General features: G+C 36.8%; 1 protein-coding gene across 6 annotated transcripts in view; it reads right to left on the bottom strand.

Moving 5' to 3' along the window:
* The window catches only part of PCDH9 (protocadherin 9), a 688,564-nt gene that overhangs the window by 244,542 nt on the left and 423,449 nt on the right, over nt 1-20,573 (bottom strand). For 5 of the 6 annotated variants that reach the window (XM_050901182.1, XM_050901173.1, XM_050901167.1 and 2 more), the window contains one exon: nt 2,824-3,025. In XM_050901182.1, coding sequence (XP_050757139.1) covers nt 2,824-3,025 — 202 coding nt within the window. The remainder of the gene's footprint in view (nt 1-2,823; nt 3,026-20,573) is intronic. The other variant, XM_050901191.1, reaches the window with a different exon arrangement.

Genomic DNA, 20,573 nt, shown 5'->3' on the forward strand with positions numbered 1-20,573 from the left:
TATTAGAACTTTTTACATAGCTTTTAAGAACACTTATTCACTCTGACTAGTCTTCTATTAGTCTCTTGTCCTGGTTTTAGCTGGGACAGAATTCATCTTCTTCCTAGTAGCTGGTACAGTGCTGTATTTTGGATTTAGTATGAGAATAATGTTGATAACATACCGATGTTTTAGTTGTTGCTAAGTAGTGTTTATCGTAAGTCAAGGATTTTTCAGTTTCCCATGCTCTGCAAGTGAGGAGGTGAACAAGAATCCGGGAGTATAGCCAGGACAGCTGACCTGAACCAGCCAAAGGGATATTCCATACCATATGATGTCATGCTTAGCATATAAAGCTGGGGGAAGAAGAAGGAAGGGGGGGACGTTTGGAGTTACGGTGTTTGTCTTCCCAAGTAACCGTTATGCGTGATGGAGCCCTGCTTTCCTGGAGATGGCTGAACACCTGCCTGCTGATGGGAAGTAGTGAATAAATTCCTTGTTTTACTTTGCTTGCGTGCGTGGCTTTTGCTTTACCTATTAAACTGTTGTCCTGGTGTCAGCTGGGATAGAGTTAATTTTCTTCCTAGTAGCTAGTATAGTGTTATGTTTTGGATTTAATATGAGAATAATGTTGATAACACACTGATGGTTTTAGTTGTTGCTAAGCAGTGTTTATACTAAGTCAAGGATTTTTCAGCTTCTCATGCCCAGCCAGCAAGAAGGCTGGAGGGGCACAAGAAGTTGGGAGGGGACAGAGCCAGGACAGCTGACCCAAACTGGCCAAAGAGCTATTCCATACCATATGACATCATGCCCAGTATATAAACTGGGGGGAGCTGGCTGGGAGGGGCAGATTGCTGCTCAGGAACTAATGGCATAGGTCAGCGAGTGGTGAGCAATTGCATTGTGCATCGTTTGTTTTGTATATTCTAATTCTTTTGTTATTATTACTGTAATATTATTTCTTTTTCTTCCTTTTCTGTCCTATTAAACTGTTTTTTTCTCAACCCATGGGTTTTACTTTTTTTTTTTATTCTCTCCTCCATCCCACTGGGTGGGGGGAGTGATCGAGTGATCGAGTGGCTGTGTGGTGCTTAGTTGCCAGCTGGGGTTAAACCACAACATCTCTGTATTAGGGATCAATAGATCATCATGATTAATATACTTTGTTTGCACAAGGTGCTTGACGCAAAATTTCTACAACCACTTTTTTAATAACTTGGTATAAAGTTTACTGAACCCATATTTCCTAACTCTCCTGGAGGATTTTTATACCACATTTTGAAGAGATGTGCAATTCAGAGTCGGTGAAGCTAATGTGACAGTGCCAACACGCAATGCTGCCTTAAAACTCCTCTCTGATCTTGTTAAATCTTTCACACATCTCATATGTGGTCAGAGAATTAACAGGATAATTCCACTTAAGCTCCTCGCTTGCTTAAGCAGACATACATTCTTGCTCCAGAGTTAATCCATTCATAGTTGCTATTCTTTTATAGTTCTTTGTATTTCTACAGATTTAGGGTTTAAGATCATAGTTCCAACAACATTTCCATTTTGGTAAAGAAAATAAAATGCAGGTGTCATATTCAGGAAAAAAAGGAAAGGAAAAGGAGAAAAGAGAATAGGAAACCAGAATACAACTCTAAGACAGTAAAGCATTTCAAATTGTTTCTTCGTAGAGTTTCACCTAACACACCCTCTCGGTCTTCCCATAAAAAGTATGAGAAAAATGTTTCTAAGGTCAATATTCCACAGTTCACATTCTCATCTGCCATGATTTAAATGTCATAATTCAGATCCAGCTCTGCCCAAATGAGAACATGGACCTTAATATTGTTCATCAGATCCCAAGGCCACCTTCCCTGCTGGTTTGTACAGGCCCAGTGACAATTTAATCATCTATACAAAAGGGAGAAATGCCAAAGGGAGAAACTAATTCTTATTTCTATACTCCTGGGATGCAACAGAACTCAAGTTCAATTACCTTCCAAGAGCACAGATAAGACTTTTAACCTTTGTCTCCACATTCTAGACAGAAAACAAGAAGCTTAAGGGCAGCGTTACTGCCCCCTCCCAGTTTTCAGTATGTCCAAGTCTCCACATTCCAATGCCAAAATACTAGTCACAGTATTGGGTAAGACCTCGCTTCATTTTTTAGTATTGACTGTCACAAAAGCACTGCAATAATTTAAATGTATTATAGAGAAGAAAAGAAGAAGAAAGGCAGAAATTCCCAAATCAGACAAACTGCACATACTTAATATTCGTATGAAAACGCATATTCAACAGTTCCAAAAAGCAGAATATCATGCCATTCCAACCTAACAAAGAAACCTTGTGTTTCTTGCTGTTAGAAGGTGGAATTGTAGGTGTGTTATAGAAATTTGGATTCTTTAAATTTTTCAGTGCTTCACTGATTTACTGTTTTCTATGTCAGTCTAACAGATAGTGCAACCTCCATGTCCCTGCTCTTTAAATTTATATTTAGAATGACTTTCCTAAAACAAAGTCCAATGCTAAATAGCAACAGCATCGCAAACATCAAGAAAAGCTTGGTACCTTGTAGGACTTCCTTCTTCCCAGCTGTTCTCACTTACTGTGCAATTAATATGGAGCTGTTTTTTCTCACTGGATATATCTTTGTTTCTACAGTCAAATTACAACATGAGGCACTTCAGGCAAACTACATTATTTCCTACCAATTGTTATGAGCTAACATGACCAAATACTCATGCACGTGCTTAAAAACATCTCTACCATTGCAAAGCTCGAAGGGATGAAAAAGAAAGTAACCGAGTTACCAAAGCGACTCAGATAAGCAGAGCACTGACGGTGACTCACCCGAGTTGGGGTCGGAGTTGCCATCAGCTTCAGTCCTCTTGTCCGGTGAAGCCTGGTCGTAGAATTCGTCCTGCGGCTGAACCAGAGGGAGAGGGTGTGAGATCAGGGTTCCACCACCCACCGGCTCGTGGTCTCCCAGACCACTGTCACTGCAGCTTTCCTGGGAGCCATCGGGGAGGTGAAATGTAACACGGCGCTGGGACTACAAAGAAGAGCACAGGACACGCTGATTAGTGCTCTTCTTTTCTGTTCTCCTGACTTTTTTTTTTTTTTTTTTAATTTTGACATACAAATAGATTCCTGGCAATGCTTATGAGGCAATTGTTATTATCATGTTTGCTTGTTGTTATTTTTCTTTTGGCTTGCTTTTAGAGCAACCCAGGGAAGACGGCAGGCAGGAGAGCCAAATTTCAAAGGTCTGCACATGCTCATCTGTGAAGTAAGCTTCTCATAAGAAAGTGATCAGTAGACAGTTAGGTATATTTCTCATAATTTTAAAAGCATGATCTATAAAAATTCTTTCTGAGAAGAAGAAACCATCGCAAACTATGTTATGAAAAGCAAATGACATCAGAAAATGTAATAAATAGATATTTCTTAGGTTGCAACCTGTATTATCACTGTTCATACTTGAAAAAAAAGTCCACCAAGTTAAACAAACCAATAAAAATGATTGTCATCTTCCAGGAATAGAAGGTTATATAAATACATATCTATAAGGATATTTAACTGATATCAATTACCTAACTAATATGGACATTTAGGATTGATAAGATATCTATGAAATCACAGTGGTCAGCAAAGAATCACAGAATGCAATGATGAAATAAACAATTATAACTCTGGTAAGGGAAATAAAAATAAAGAGCACATACTTTTTTCAAAACAACACAGTGAATGAGAGCCAGAATTACAAATTTTCCTGAACTTCTTAAAAAAACCCCTACAGTCATCGCAAAAGAAAAAAAAATCTGCAGTGTACACTGGGATTAGTTAACCATTATTGATTTTGAACCTCTATCATCTGGAGAAATAACCCAACTTTCTGAATTGTGGCCACAGAATGATACAGTGATTCCCCATGAGCTCCAGAGCCGATAGCACTGCTGTGAATTGTTTAGCAACAGCAACTGTGGGATTCATGAAAGGAATATTACAGGTCTTCATGGATCAAAATACTGTGTCTTTGAAGCATCGGAAACAACTAGTTCAAGAGTATCTCAAGAGAGCGGTTAAATTAAGTTAAGCACATCTTCCCACAAAAATGAGTTTCAGCAGCAGGGAGCCTCAGTGATCTGGTTAGCCAGATAGGTTTAGAATAAAGAAGAGATTCACAAAGTTTGCCTTAAACTTAATAACTGTTTAGTTTAGTGGTTACTTTCTTATCAATATTAGCCATCTGAAAGTTATGGGTTATATTTAAGCTAATCATTCAAGATTTCTACAGAGTCAGTAGAGAAAGGAACATCAGGAAGATACTGCAACAGGTATCTTCCACTAGTTACCAATTTTTAACTAGTTAAAATCAGGTGTCCAGTATCCATCCCAAATCCAAGTAAGTTTTCCTGAAGTTAATGGAAAAAGCATCAGGCCCTGACTCTCCTTTTTTTTGCCCTGACTCTTTTTTTCACACTTTTTTTTTTTTAATGAGGAAAACCTCAAGTTAATAGTACGAATTGTATGTTTGTTTATTAAAAACTATTTGTTAATGGTAATTGCTACCATTTTATATGATGATCAATATCCTCTACTAGGTTTCTTTTTATTCATCTCCCTTGGGTGGACATAGAGAGTTGATTAAGTCAATTTTGGATTACTGTGTAATTCAGGGTAGAAATAAATGTAATACTATTTGCTCTTGGCTGTGATTTTATAATTAGCATTTTGCTTTTAAGTTCCTTTTCTAGCTTTAGGATTAGAATCCAGCTGTAGAAAAAACCAAATATATCCTCTGAGTCATTGGGTTGTATTCATTTACACCAATAGAGGACCTAACTCTATATACTATCACTAAACAAACTTTTACCTCAAACTTTGTTACTTTTTCTTACAACTTTTTCATTCTGGAATTGCCACCCTGAACAATTTTTTCAGAATCGCTAGCAGGCTCTTTCCCTTCAATATGAACAAAATAGAAATATAGCTGACAATATAGCTTAAAATCTTCTCTTTCTGCATTTATTTTCAGCAACCCAAATTTAGAGATCTGTTTTTCCAAAGTGAGAACTGATGTCACTAGTAAAATCAGTAAGAAGCGCAGGAAAAGGAGATTACTTTCATTTTTTTAAACTAAAAGACTCTATGAGAAAATATGAATGACTGAGAAAACAAATCCTTAAAGTAAGGGAGGAGATGAAAACTTCAATTTAAGATTCTGCAAAATAATTAAACCCCTGTAATTAATTAACCATCTAAATAAACAGAAAAATACATAATTACAAAGATGTCCAGTTTCATGAGTTATGTAGTAAAAATACTGATCTTGGGTAACAAAAGCTCCTCATACTAGCCAAAATCTGCTCTGACTCTATGCTGACAGGGACCAGTCAGCCAGTAAAATGGCACAGGCCTAACAGTAATACTGGCAACTTCTTAGCTGATAGTGCTATAAATTTTTAAATCCATACTTTAAACGATAAGAAAAAAATGTATCGGCTTGGCTTTCTGAGCCTCCCACTAAGGACCCTACAAATCTTAAAGGATTATAAAAAAATCTAAAGGTCACGTAAACAGTGATCCAGTTCCAGAGATGATGAATGGACAGCATGCAGTCCGTCAAGAAACTTTAGACTAAGCTGTGCCATCAAAACAATGACGGGAAAAAGCCTTCTACAAAGAGAGATTCAAAGCAAATGTTTAAGCTTAGGCATATCATATTAATTGCAAGGGAAGACTGTCACTCAGCCTACTGGGAGCTTATGATGGTTTTAAGTAATGTGATACATGGTTGCCTTCTCCAGCTGCCTGGTCCAGGACCCTCCTGCCTGGCCACTGGAGCCCAGCCCCGTGCCCGGGGACCCGGGGTCTCTGCCCAGGCTGAGCAATGCATCTGCCACTTTCCCCTTTGCACTAGCAAACCAGCTGCAGTACCGAGACTGAGCGTGTATCCCAGACACACACACGGACACACACACAGAGGACACTGACAGGGCCACAGCTGTGGCTCTGCAGATGGCCACAGACAAGGCGCTGCCTCCAGCAGCACCCCCATTCAGGACTCACACCAGACACAGACACAGTCAGCCATTTCCCCTCCTCCTCTTGGGCTGGCAGAGGCAGAAGGTCACCAGTGCAGCACACACACCACACTCCAGATTCACAAGCACACGCACATTCATGGGTCCCCCGAGCACCGGCACAGCCCCTCTGCCTGCCCAGCACCCCTGCCCAGATCCTGGCCCCCCTTACCCACCCCACAGGTCCCCAACTCGCCGGCTGGTCCAGCTGGGTGCTCGCTGCACACACACAGTACTCACACACTCGTCCCACAGGCACCCCACACTCATGGGTCCCTCCAAATACCAGCACAGACTGTCCATGCGCCTGATACCCCTGCCCGGACCCAGGGCCTCCTACTCCAGGTCCAGCTTGGAGTTTGCCAGTGAATCCACATGCACACCCCAGGCACACCCCATGCACACCTGGTTTGGGGAAGGCACAGACACTCACCCCCAGAAGCTGGCTTTCGGCACACGGGCTGTCCCCCGCGGTCCCGATCCAGTGCTGAGCCCCTCACTCATACATTGAATTTCTTCTCTCTACAATAGTATCAGGGACTCCTCTTTCCGAAGAAAATGCTACAACATGCTTAGACTGTGTTTGTATTTATCTACTCCCTTGTGCAACCAAGTGCAGCTTTGAATTCTTTTTACCTAAAGACAGAATCAAGTTATTCTGAGTAATGAGGTTTATAGTTGGTACAACACTGGGACTAATAATAACAAGTAATTACAACTTTAATTATGCTACAACATATGCAGGATTATATACAGCATGAGGTAGTGTTATGGTTCAGGTCCACAACACTTGGCCAAAATTCAAATCTAAAATCTGTGACATATTCAGTCATAAACCATCATTTGTGGGGGGGAAATATGGGTTTTCTTCAGGTCCTGAAAAATATCCAGTCTTTATTTTTAATCAGGAAATATCACATCATTGTTATGTGAAACACAAAACTGAAAGGAAAATTCAGTCAAAACAATATGATTTTAACCTGTGCCAAAGTAATTTCAATATATAATTCAGAACAATTTGACTCAATAGGTTTTTGAACCTGGGCTGAGTTTAAAAATCAGGAAAACAATTGATATCAGTTACATGGAATCATTCTTCTTTTAATCATCTATTTCAGCAGATTCTATAAAGCTCATCTGGGTGAAGCATGACTTCACACCCACAAGAGATACAGAGAAGAATTAATTCTATATCTTAGATGGCGATAAAGGATAGCTAACTCTGGTGCTGATAAAAGGACAGTTCAAGCGTAGTAGGAACATGGTTTTTTTCTGTTTGCAGACCAGGTGGTCAGCCAGTCGATACTTTTTTTAATCATAATAACAACCAAAATTATATTACATCAACCACACATGAAACTGGTCTAGCTGCTTCTTTCCTGCTACAACAAAACCAAATACATACCTAGTCCTTTCTAAAAACTGTAATTTGTGGAATTACTGAATATAAGTAATAGCTGTGGTACTTGAAAATGGCAATAAAAATATCAACAAGATCTCTTGAGTGGAGGGGAGAAATGGATGGTAGAGGGTGGGGATATTCCTAATCTTATTGATCAAGCACAGAACAGTAGAACCTGTGCTTGACATAGCATATTGCATTTTTCTTCATTATAATATTTTATTTGGAGATACTGAAAACATTTTAAAAATATGTTTTTGTTGCAGCTTATCATTTTCCCTTCCTTATATTCTTCTGTCTTATTTTTCTCACTTCTGTTGTCTTGATATGAGGAATTCAGTGGTGCCCAGTGACAGAATAGGTAATAATGCACACAAACTGAAACACAGGAGGTTCTGAACATCACGAAACACTTTTTTACTGGGAGGATAACTGAGCACTGGCACAAGCAGTCCAGAGAGATTGTGAAGTCTTCCTCTTTGGAGATATTCAAAAGCCATCTGGACATGATCCTGGACAATCGGCTCTAAGTGTCCCTGCTTGATCAGGGAGGTTGGACTAGACGGCCTCCAGAGGTCCCTTCCAACATCAACCATTCTGTGATTCTGTGATTCTGTGATTCTGTGAATTCTAAGTGAAAATAAAAGAAAATCTAGAAATATCTGGAGCATTTTCATAATTTTCCAGTGCTGAAAATGTAATTTTGCACTGAAGTACTTTATTTCTGACAATCCAAGCTGTATAAAATGTATTCTGATACCAGAATTTGTAATTTCATTCCATACAAATCTATTGCTTTGGAAAGTGGCATAGAGCATTGTTGTGGTTTAACCCCAGCCAGCAACTAAGCACCATGCAGCCACTTGCTCACTCCTCCATCCTCACAGTGGGATGGGGAGGAGAATCGAAAAAGAAGAAGTAAAACTCATGGGTTGAGATAAGAAAGGTTTGATAACGAAAGTAAAATAAAATAATAACAATAATAATAAAAAATAAAATAATAATAATAATGAAGAAAAGAATATAACAAAAAAAAAAGAGGAAAGAAATAAAACCCAAGAAAAGACAAGTGATGCACAATGCAATTGCTCACCATCCACTGACCGATGCCTGAGCAGCAATCCTCCCCTCCCGGCCAACTCCCCCTTGTTTATATACTGGGCATGACGTTCCATGGTATGGAATATCCCTTTGGCTAGTTTGGGTCAGCTGCCCCGGCTATGCTCCCTCCCAGCTTCTTGCACACCTGCTTGCTGGCAGACCATGGGAAACTGAAAAATCCTTAACTTAGGATAAGCGCTACTTAGCAACAACTAAAACATCAGCGTGTTATCAACAGTATTCTCACACTAAATCCAAAACACAGCACTGTACCAGCTACTAAGAAGAAAATTAACTCTATCCCAGCTGAAACCAGGACAAGCATTAAAGATACAATCCTGAAATCCTTACTTAAGCAAAAGAATTGGTAGGAATTGTACCTCAGCATGAATTTCTAGAAAAGGTGGGCCAATACCAGTGAGGTTTGGGCACTGATTGTGAGACTAGACTTTTTGCTGCTGTCTTATTTTCCCAGAAACCCCCATACACAGGCAGAAAGTGGGCTGTAAATAGTGTAAGTTATTTTGTTGACCTGAGTGCTGAAAGTCTCAAGTAGAGGAAAGATCATGCCATGTGATATCGAGTGTTTGAAATGTCCTATGGCAGATGAGTTATGAGCTGTGTTGGAAACAGAACTTTAACGTAGGAGGTATAAACGCTAGTTTTCACAACTGTTCAGTGCTTTCCATTGTATACTAGCTTCTAAAATGCATTTTACTTCCAATTATGTGGTTGAATCAAATAGCAAGTTACAGAAATCAGCATTAAGAGGAGCTTAGGCATGGTGAGGTTGTTTTATTCTGAAAACCAGACTTTCAAGCTTTGTACAACTATTGTATTGTTTTTGCTAATCAGGGATCCAAGAAATAATTATACTATTGTTCCACTGCTGAATGTCTCACAGGGACAGATTTGGCTGCAGATCCTATCCATTGTTATAAAACAAGCTATAATTAAAAAAACGTTTCTGCACTGGGTTGTTGCAAATAGAACCTGCTGAATTTTAACCAACTGAGCTGGCTTCCGAGTTTACAAATCAGGTACTTTAAACAAAATGCCCTTTTCTCCACTCAATATAGTTGTAAGTTAAGAGCCTTGATTTCTGTCCTTGATTCTCCAGACAGGCAGAAGTCACCAAAATATCTGATTCACAGCAAGTCAAATTAAGCTTTACAGAATGGGCCATATGTTTGCATATCAGAATATATATTCAAGCATGACACATCTTCAGTTGTCATTGACATCTTTGATTTCAGATATGGAGATTTTGCATCAACAAAAATTCTTTCCCTTTCCTTTCTGAACTATTATGCCATACTTTGTGTTAAGACGACAAAGGAATACTATGAAGGAAAAACAAAGACAAAGAAAACATTCTGGGAATATTTTTCTTAGGGAAAGATTGTTGAAATGGAAGCTTAAAAGAGAAACTTGAAAAAACAATTTACCTGTATGGAAAATAAACAGAAGAATCTATACATGACATATTTTACTGAAACTTAAACCCCACTCATGAATAAAGTCAGAGAAGAAACATTAAAATAAGATCAAGTGTAAACGGTAGACAAATACTCTAAAAAGCCTATGAAATTATGATGATTAAGAAGATATTGTTTATGCACAAGTTTAAGAAAATGTTGTAAGGACACAAGAAAAAACTATGCTTCATTGGAGGTCCTCTGTGGAAGATGTCTGTTTGATAAAGTTTGTTCCTCCCAGGATCAAAGCAAAGACTCCTGGTTCATGTACTAAAACATGGATCTAATCTTTTTTTATGAGATCAAGCCTGTAAATAGAAGGAGTCGAGTCACAAAAACCAGACTAATAACAGTTTCAGAGGGGAAGAGAAAAGATGTGCTGGGCACCACCAAGCTTTAAAATATAGTTTTAACAAACTATAGTTTAAACTCTTCTTTTCTTATAAGATAAACCACATTTTTCTCTTAAATTCCTATGCTGGAAGCACAAACAGTGCACCTTTTAATGGGGCAAGATTGTGATCTGGGATAAGGAGATTCTTTTTAAACTAAAATACAACAGGAAACTTACACAAAAGACATCTATGTTTGTATTTGCTCCACAGAAAGAATTGGCAAGGCCTTTGAATTAACATATGGTTGTTGTATTAGTTTGTTTTATAAATAAACAATGGTTTGTTGTATATTTTTTCAGTTCTGATTGACTTAATGAAAGTCACCTAAAATCTACAATCTACCTTCTCTTGTCCAAATTGGAAACATGAATGAAAATATACTTCTGGACTGTGACCTTCTTTGAAAGTGTGTAGTTGTAGTGTATCTCGCAGGAAGGGCACAAAGCTCCTCAAATAGGGTTTCGTATAATTCAGCTCAGTGATCACTTATACACACCTTCTTCTTTTGTGTTTCACTCAAGCTTATAAAAGAATATGAATCTGAGATAAAATCATTCTCCTTTCTTAGCAAAAGCCACTCTTGCTTCTCCCAGATAGTCTTGGCTTAACTCTGTTATGTACAAATTGTGCAGCAGATCCCTGCAACTTGCTAAGAGAAATAGTTGGGTTTTTTTTCTTGGCTACATCTGAACTAAACTCCCTCGTGCAGTCCCCATGGCAGTCCTTATTCAAGGATCCGACTTGTATCACAGGATAACCCATTCTCCATGCCTATCTTGATATCTTTACCCACAGAACCAAGATAATGGAGATAGATAAGGTTTCCATCGATGTCTCAGGCTAAACCAAGAACAAAAAAAGAAAAAGCAATTCATACTGCATCTTCATGCTACATCTTCATACCATGCTATATATATAAATAGCTGGAGTGGTTAGGTATTTACTTGTTTTTTCCCCCTAAGGTAACAATGTTGGTATTGATTTCAGAATGCAAATTGTTGTTATACCAGACAATCATTTGATTTCTGATCAATTTCACAGTACTAAAATTTCATAGAAATCAGTAAATTACACTGTAATATATTAAAAGGAAGCATAAATATAATCACCTATTATATCTCTCTTGCTACTTAGGCTGCAGAGAACTGGCCTTTTCTTCAGGGTGAAAAATACTATCAGTTACAGTCTGCCCACTGACTGGGGAGGAAATGACTGCTTGATGGTCCCAAGCACATTTAAACATGGGGAACAAACAGCCTCTCTGGCTGGGGAGTTGTTTTAGTTTTGCAGACACAGTGAATGAAGAAAGACCTGCAGTCAAATCCTGTGGTTTCCATCATCTTTTGAGGTAACATCACTTTCTTGCTTTGTTTATGTAGTGATGTTCCTTCATTTTATTTCATGAAAATATAGTCTTTGTGCCATAAATGCTTCCTGGGTTTTGTTGGAATTTCTTTTTTTTTTTTTTTAAATTGGACACTTTAAAGACTGACAAACCTTTAACTAAAGACACCAAACACAGGACTATCACGTATTTTATTTTAAGTTTTGCCTTCCTAGTATCCACTTAGCAGGCAAATACTCCTTTTCCTAATAAGCATTGTTATCTGTCTATGATAATCTTGACTGCAAGGTAAATTTGACCTAACAGGAAAGCTGAGTGTTACAATTTAATATAGTCTAAACCACAGTATTACCTTGTACAACTTGGGAGTCTAGTAAAATACTAATAAATTTTCAACATTTTCAGTCTTAGCCCCCATTCTCCTGGATTAATTATCTGAGACTCAGGAAATCAGTTCTAAGCCTACAATTATGCAAATTAATATCTCAGATGCATGGAAAGGCAAATGGGGGGAAGAGATGCAAACTGCTGTACACAATAAAACATAAATGAAAATAGCCAGGTGTGCTACCAGTAGACAACTAAGCTAATGTTCAGAAATATTCACCCAAATGGCTAGGTGTTAGTAAACCACAGTTTGCTACATTTATTACATGTTTCTTACCAGAAACTCTGTGGGAAATAACCTTGAGAAAGGATTCATTAAAGATGTAATAATTTTGTAGATAATTATTAACAATTAGTGTTGTATCTAGGATAGTTTTCTAAACACATTTGTAGTTAATGGAGAAAGAAAGGCAGCTCTAGTGAACATTCATGCCATCCTAAAAAATATATGATTGTAAAATAACAGTAAAATGCCTTTTTGAGGTGTCTGTACTCAATCATTGACTATAGATGATGAGGTAAACTTAGGACATGTCTTAGAAGACTTAAAACAGATTAATTCCTTTGACAACTCTGTTGTTATACTCCTTGACAGTAGAGACATATGAAATTCAGTTTTCAAATTTAAATGCCCAAAGTTAACCTGCCAGTAAGAAAAGGTAGGTCTTGCACTATGTTCATAACTATTTAGGCACATGACTTTAGCCATTCAACACTTGAAATTTTAGCTTCCATTAAATATTTAGGATACAAGAACCTCAAGAAACAGATCTCACTGATAAAATACTGCACTGACTTATCTGTTGCTCTGGCACATTTTATAAGAAGAGTTTATTTGTATTACAGCATGCAAAGAAACTCACATATAAATAATTTAGTTGTAATAGAATTATGGTTTATGTGATCTTTAGTAATTTAAAGATTTCAGTGATCTTCAATTTATTTGTTTAGTTTGATTTTGGCGATAAGTTCCTCCTAGCAAGACAGATAATGCACATTACAAGTGCACTCAATTGAAGAAGCATTGCAGAAGCATTGTACCAATTATAACAATGACCAGCATAACTTCTTTACACTCTGAGAAGTTTTACATTAGTAAAAGCATGTGTTGATCAATAATGTATAAGAACTACTAAAATGTAGAAACAGCTGTTGCTGAAATTTTACAAGTTTAATTATAATAATAAATTTGCCCTAATTTACATTCTGTAAAACTCGTCTGGCTTCAGTAATGTGAACAGGGTAATAAAGTTTCTGGAACTTTCTTTTAACTATAAATTACATTTTTAAATGTGAGAAGAAACAATTGAGAATATTTCCCATCTGAGGAATGTACATTATCTGGAGGCTGCTTATAAAAATAACCCTATTATTGTCATATATGAAAATATTGACTGCTATATTTGCAATTATATTTATGTTAACATAGATTAAGTTTATAGTATTTAATGACTTACAGAAGTATTCCATTAACCAAGGTTTATTAACTGTATTGAGTAAACTGATACATGTGGTATCATGTCAATATTCATTCTTGATACTGTGTCTTATTGTTGAAGCTGATAATTACTGTGTTACAGAAGTGTTGTGTATTTATGCTTTCATCACTGTCAGTCACTACAGCAGATATGCAGAGTTATGCAGTACCAGGAAGCAGGAAACTTTCCAGAGATCTTCAGGAAAAAGAAAGATGTGATAAAAACCCCTTTAGTATTCTGTTCCATTAGCATTCTTTACTACGGCATACAATCTTTGAAATCAAGCAGGCCACGGCTCTTGTGTAAAGGTAGCAATCTTTTGTCTGGGGTGATGCAACCCTCACTCTATATTAGAACTAACCTCAGGATTTGAATATTTCTTTTTCAACTGTGTGTATAAGAGGAAGAAAAACATACTTCAAAATCCACAGATTTAGCAGCAAATGACCAGCTGTCCACTTAAGAAGTTTTGTATCATCATAGCGCTTTAAAGGTAGTCAGATTAAGACTGTTTTAAAAGAAAAAAGAAAAATAAGAAAAGAAAATTTGAAGTCCTTTAAACAATTACACTCTAAAACAACCAGTGCTCATAGTAACATCATGATGTCAAACTTCACTTTTATTTATGCGAGTTTGAGGAAATGCAATTAAGAAGATCATATTGCTCCTCAATAAAGCAAGGATTAATACATGCAGAAAAAAAATGAACTTTCATAAGGATTCTAAGGCTATCCTCTATTAGCATGGGGGCAGGAGGAGGGCAAGGAAAGAGGCTCTCAATTTAGGGATGCTGTAGGGAGAATAGTACATTGCCTCCTGAACGAGTACTAGCGTGCGTAACGGGTATCTGTCACTGACAGCTCACTGGGTTACAATTAATTCTGAGTCAGCAGTCATGTCTTCTCCTACAAGCACGGAAAGCAGAAACAGCAGCAGCATTGCCCTTTGAGGATAAGACCTTTTACATGCTATGATTCTGTAAAGCAGCTGCATATCTATTAACACAATGGACACTACAGCTGTCACATTAGATAAATGGATCCACATTGGAAAAGCTGAAAGTGGACACAATTGTCAAGGATAATATGGTTAAGCTGGTGCATCCTGGGAAAGATGCAATTTCTATAATATTTTAATTTTGAAACTAATATTATCCCAATCGATTGCACACGCTATAAGTTAATTAAAACACTCCTGTTGTTAAAATATATCTGCATCTCTACTAGAAAAGGAACTAGAAAATAACGTATTTGCACTATAAAACCCTCTGTTTTCTTACTTGGGACAGGATTCCTTAGGAACTGCTTTCCTAAGAGCAGATTTCTAATTTTTTTTTTTTTTTTCCTTATTTGAACTCCCAAAGCTTTGGAGTTTTCTTTTTGCATATGCAAACACATGCTACAGAAAATGAAAAAATAAATAAATCCCCAGCTTTTCACTTAGGATTCTTCAGAGAACAATACATATCACAAATACTGACTACAAATTCTTCTTCCACCACATATAACACATATGTACATCTGCCTGGTAATATCTTACGATGTCAAAGCTGGGAAAACTAAATCCACAGAGAATGTTAGGACTTTCAGTGCTTGAATGGGCTTTTTTGTTTTGATAATTGGTCTTTCATTACTGTACCATGTTGACTATTGGGGCAAATCTCTGCTACATGAAATTATAGTCCCAAATAAGATGCAAAATGAAGAGTAAGCATATTAAGGTGTTTCCACACAGAGATTTCTAGAAAAAATATAAAATATGCTTCAGCAGCTTAGCCAGTAAGAAAGCTAAAACCTCATTTATTAACAAAAACAATGAAAAAAGACAGAGGAAAAAATAAGGCCTTTTTGCATGGAAATCAGCTATACAGAGAAGACAGTGGTACTACAGTACTATCAAAACAGCAGATACTCTTATAGGTATCTTACTGTGAAAGTAACTAGTTAGAAATATATTTTCTGCTGGCCTCAAGTAGAAGTCAGATGAGAGCTGACAAGAATCACTATTATTATTAGACTTCATCCAATTTTCAGTATTTTCCACAAATTACATATGGCATGCTCTTGACACATTAGAAGTTATAGGGAAAACAAGAACTCTGACTATCATTTGGATAGTTTTAGAAAATGCTGCCAATGCCATGGGTCCCCTTGGAATAAGCCAAAAGATAAGTTTAATAGTCCATGTTCATGTTCTGGTGTTGATGATCTAACCTAATTTGTGCCAGCTGAGTTTAAACTCACACTGGTGAGTTTCTGTCCTTCTTTCTTTCAGTGGTCTGAAAGAACAACTTTGCAGAAGTCTTCGAAGTTACATCAACTGATGCTAATAAACATCTACTTCTGCTTAGCTTCTATTGGAAAGAGACTCGCTAAGTCACATATTCAAAACTACAGACCTTCATACGATCTTGGCCTGTGACTTCTCCGACATTACCTGTCTACAAAATTGCAGAAAGCAGGACATTGGACAGTCACTTTGAACATAAACCATTTAGTGATTGGTGCATATTTTTTCAAATTTACATACTAGCAAGTTTCTCATTTCACAGAATTTGTTGGATTCCATCACCTTTGATCCCAATGTTTAAAACTGATGGACTTATTTGTGCACTTTCCACCTACAGCACATGACCACATCTATTAATACAGATAGCCAAAGACTGCTGACTTTTGAGCCCAACGTTTACTAACATTTCAAGGGTAATTTATATGTATTTTGCAAATGCCAGTTTTTCATTAGGCAAACTGACAAGCACAAACCTTCTATTTCACATTTTATTTTATGCAACAGTATTAATTTAAATAAAAACATGAACAACACAGATGCGCAAAAGAATGAAATTGCACTTCACAAAAATATTGTAAAGGTATATGCACATGTCCTGTGTGTCTTTGTTTTCCAGAGAATATTAAAAAAAGTCCAAAGAGGTTGTATCATCTAAACCTGAACCAATGGTTTATGAGTATTGCTGTTATGTCATGATACATTCTACTTTACATTACTAGCTATCTACAGAACAGACAGGACACATTTCTGAGTGAGAATTCAGCATTAGAACAATTATTAAATAAATGATATCTATTTATGGGCAAATTGAACTGAGTTGCATTATTGTTTTAACATCAATTTCTCACATAGTAGTAGATCAGGATCCTTTCTGATATATACAACTATGACAGATGGAAGAAAATGCATGCTGGTACTTTGAGATTTAAGGTGTTATCAAACTGTAGAATACAGCACAGAGCTCAGTGCCTGTGGAAGCCACCTTATCTCAGTGTTCACAGGTTCACAAGGCATGTAAAGAAGGCATCCAGACCCCCTGGTTTGATCTCTATTGTTGACAGATCACAGATATGGAAGTCTGAGATATTTCCACAGGAACTGCAAGTATGGTGATAACTAGTAAAAAATGGCAGATAACCATGCCTGCTTCAGCAACAATCTGAAAATTGAAAGGTTTTTTTTAGAAAGAATGAGCAGAGGAAAGATGTCATTATTACATTACAGTTACTAGTAATATAAAACAGCAGTGAAAAGAGCAGGCAAAACAACTTCAAGGCTGAGAAAATTCTCTGAAATGGAGACTTTAATACTTGTTCACATAATTTTGAATTTCATTTGTAGAAGGAATAAACATGGACCTAACCTAGAACCTAGTAAAGTCACTGGAAAGTTTCCTGCTGATATCAATGGGATTAGGATTGGTTTATCAGCATTTTCACTAGCACTGAAGCTAGTAAAATCCCAAGTTTTTCTTGTCATCTAAGAGTCATTGTTCTGAATGTTTCTGACTTTGACCAACATTTTTAATCTAAATTACTTTACTCACAGATATTATCTTCTGTACTGAAGACACTCATCATACATAATCTACTTTTTTGCCTTGTGGTGTTGGATTTTCTTTTCCAGTGTATGCTAATAAGTGTTCTTTGGATATAAAAATTTAAATCTGATTATGGCTTCTTAAACAAGCTTTAAGTATATTAAATAATCACTTAGGTTTGACATTAAGTGTTTTGTGTGTTAGTGTTTTGTGTGTGTGCAGATTTCTGTGCTTGAACTTCCTAGAATCAATTAAATATATATTCTTTTAATAGCTTATCTCTCTAGTTTCTAAAAGGAGATCAAATTCTTATGTGTAATTAATGAATTATATATGAAGCATGCCCTCAACTTCTGAATTACACAATGGCCAAAAAAACGTAGTCAAAAATTATGCGGCAGTCAAAACGAGATCGACATTTCAGTATGAAATGACAGGCATGTTTCATTAAAGGCCAAATCCTGCAGTTATTCTTCAGAAGGTAATGGAGGCCTTGCACTGCAGTAAGGATTGCTGATTTCACTGACAGGTAATTATTCCATTAATACCTCCATTATGCAAAGACAGACGGCCAAACTACTAAAGTGTCAAGCATCCATCACATCTGGCCAGACGAGTCCTCACATATATGCAGGTTATAGAATAGCCATAGAAGTCCCACTCAGCACAGATGTATTCCCTTTGCTCCTTAAAACAGCATACACATTGCACCGAGGCAGAGTGACAACAGTTGTAACAATGTACTGGGGAAAAACAGCAGGTAGGCTAATTAGATCAGTCTTTTTGGTATCAGGCATTTCTCTGGAAGATTTCCTGGACCTGGGGAAAAAAGCAAGCAAGACTACATTTGGATAAGTGCTTATCACAAAATTATCTTTTTCCATGGGAATAGTCATAGATAATATTTATTGTAACTAGTTTTATTGAAAGGAATACAATCAAAATGATTAAATAATTCATTCTGCATCTAATGCAAACAAGAGCCTAAAACATGTATATATAACAGATTAGAGAAATGCCTTGTGTGCACTTTGAAAAAGACCAGAGAGTATGGGCTTTGCTCTGTAGAGGCAAGGTTATTTATCATTATTTCTTAGGAAAATGCATAGTTCAAAATCTCTAGAATTGAAACTAGAAACCCTCTGGGTAATGTATTTTGAACAGCAGTCCTAATAACAACAGTGAAAGTAACAAAAATAATCCAACATCAAACTGTACACGGTTAACTTCATAATGAGGAAGCCAAATGTTTCCCACACTAGGAAAAAATTGATATGGTACATGCCCTGGCTTGACAGATGGAAGGAAAAGAAAGACAGATGTGCTCTAATTTCTTGATTTTTTTTTCTTTCATCTTCCCCCCCCACCCCCTCCATAAGATGACTATCAGACATAGATGAAACTGCTTACTCAATAATACTGGTTACAGATATTCACCAGAGCAGTAATGCCGAATATCCTTTAGGACTTTGCCCACTAGTATAATCTCAAATGATATTCCGTAACAAGCAAAATGACTAACAGCTGGCACTTTCCTTAGAAATGGCAAAACACGAACCAGGTCCAGTTTGTGCAGCCCTTGTAGAGGGGACCATCTGGAATGCTAGCCTGAATCTTAACGATTAAAATCAGGGGCCAGGTCAGACAAGTAGCATCTTAAAGAATTCATGATACTGAGTTTCTAAGCTAAACTGAAAATGACAGAGAAGCTAACTTGTGAGAGGATATAAGTAGTCATTCTCACCCAGGGGATGGAGGGTGATCATGTGGTTAAAGTACAGGACATGGAGTTAGAAGGTTGACTCTGTGACAGATTTCATGTGTAATAAAATGTAAGTCACTGTAATCAATAGAAAGTTTCCAATTAGAATCAGGTACCTGGGGTCTATCTTCCAGGTACTGAGAACCTCCTGACAGTGGACAGCTGCTGTCAGCTGCCAGTGATGTGAAACACTCAACATTTTTGCTTATTGGTAAGTTGGAAAGATCATTGCCTTTTTTCAGCTACCCATGATGCTTATGAAAGCTAACATGATATTTGCAAATGAATTTAAGACGCTCAGATGGCAAATGCTATCCAAAGAATAAATACTTTATTATTTTATAATTTGAGGTAGAAGAAATATGTTTATAATTTCCATTTACTTGATTATAAAAGGCTTAACACTGAGCAGGGGAAGGATGGAAGAGGAAACAGAAGACTGGCACTGTGAGAGGTAATATGCAAATAACATAGGAAAGAATGCTGTTCCCTCACAAAATTTACAATCTGATTGAAGACTGGATGAAGTAAAGACAACAAGAGAGCCATGGGGAAATAACAAAGGTAGCAGTAATGGCTCCATATGATTACTATGGTTAGCTATGTGTCCTGCTTGATGGATCTAAATCATTATGCTTTCTGGTTGTTTCTGGGGATATACTTTCCTTCTGGGGGAAAAAAAAAAAAAAAAAGAAGCTGCAGATCTTCCTTTGCTTCTTTTCATAACCTATTTCTCTTTTCTTTAATATCCTAATTTCACTTTTATGATGATGAATTTTACTTTAAGATATTCCTTTTCATGCTTTGATTTTTAAAACAATAACAAATAGAAATTACATTTACTCCTCCCCTCTTTAGACTTTTCCTTGTAAAATTCAGTAGTCATCTACCTGTAAACAGCTAGGGAATCTTTGGGAAAATAAACATAGGAAGACCCATTATCAAGTAATGGCGAGAACGGGATATTCTGCATAAACACTTCTATTAAATGGTTGTGAAAATACCTAAATATAAGTTTTCCAATAATTACAGGAGTTGTTTTAATCTTAGAAGAGGTCATTAGTCTGTGATACCACTCAGCTCACTCTGTTTTCAGGCTATCCTTTATTGCCACTTTAAAGATATTTTTAACTAAGATTTCTTCAAATATACAAAAATCACTACTAAAGTGATATGATACCATATATGAAGAGTCCAAATGAAACCATAGAACTATTCATTTCTGGAAAATTATGAATACTTATACACACTACATTATATGGACATTTATCTATGATAACATCCAAATAGCGCTTATATAAATAACGGTGTGAAACTCCTCCAAACCAGCAACTCAA

The sequence above is a fragment of the Gymnogyps californianus genome, chromosome 1, assembly GCF_018139145.2.
Source record: "Gymnogyps californianus isolate 813 chromosome 1, ASM1813914v2, whole genome shotgun sequence".
NCBI lineage: Eukaryota > Metazoa > Chordata > Aves > Accipitriformes > Cathartidae > Gymnogyps > Gymnogyps californianus.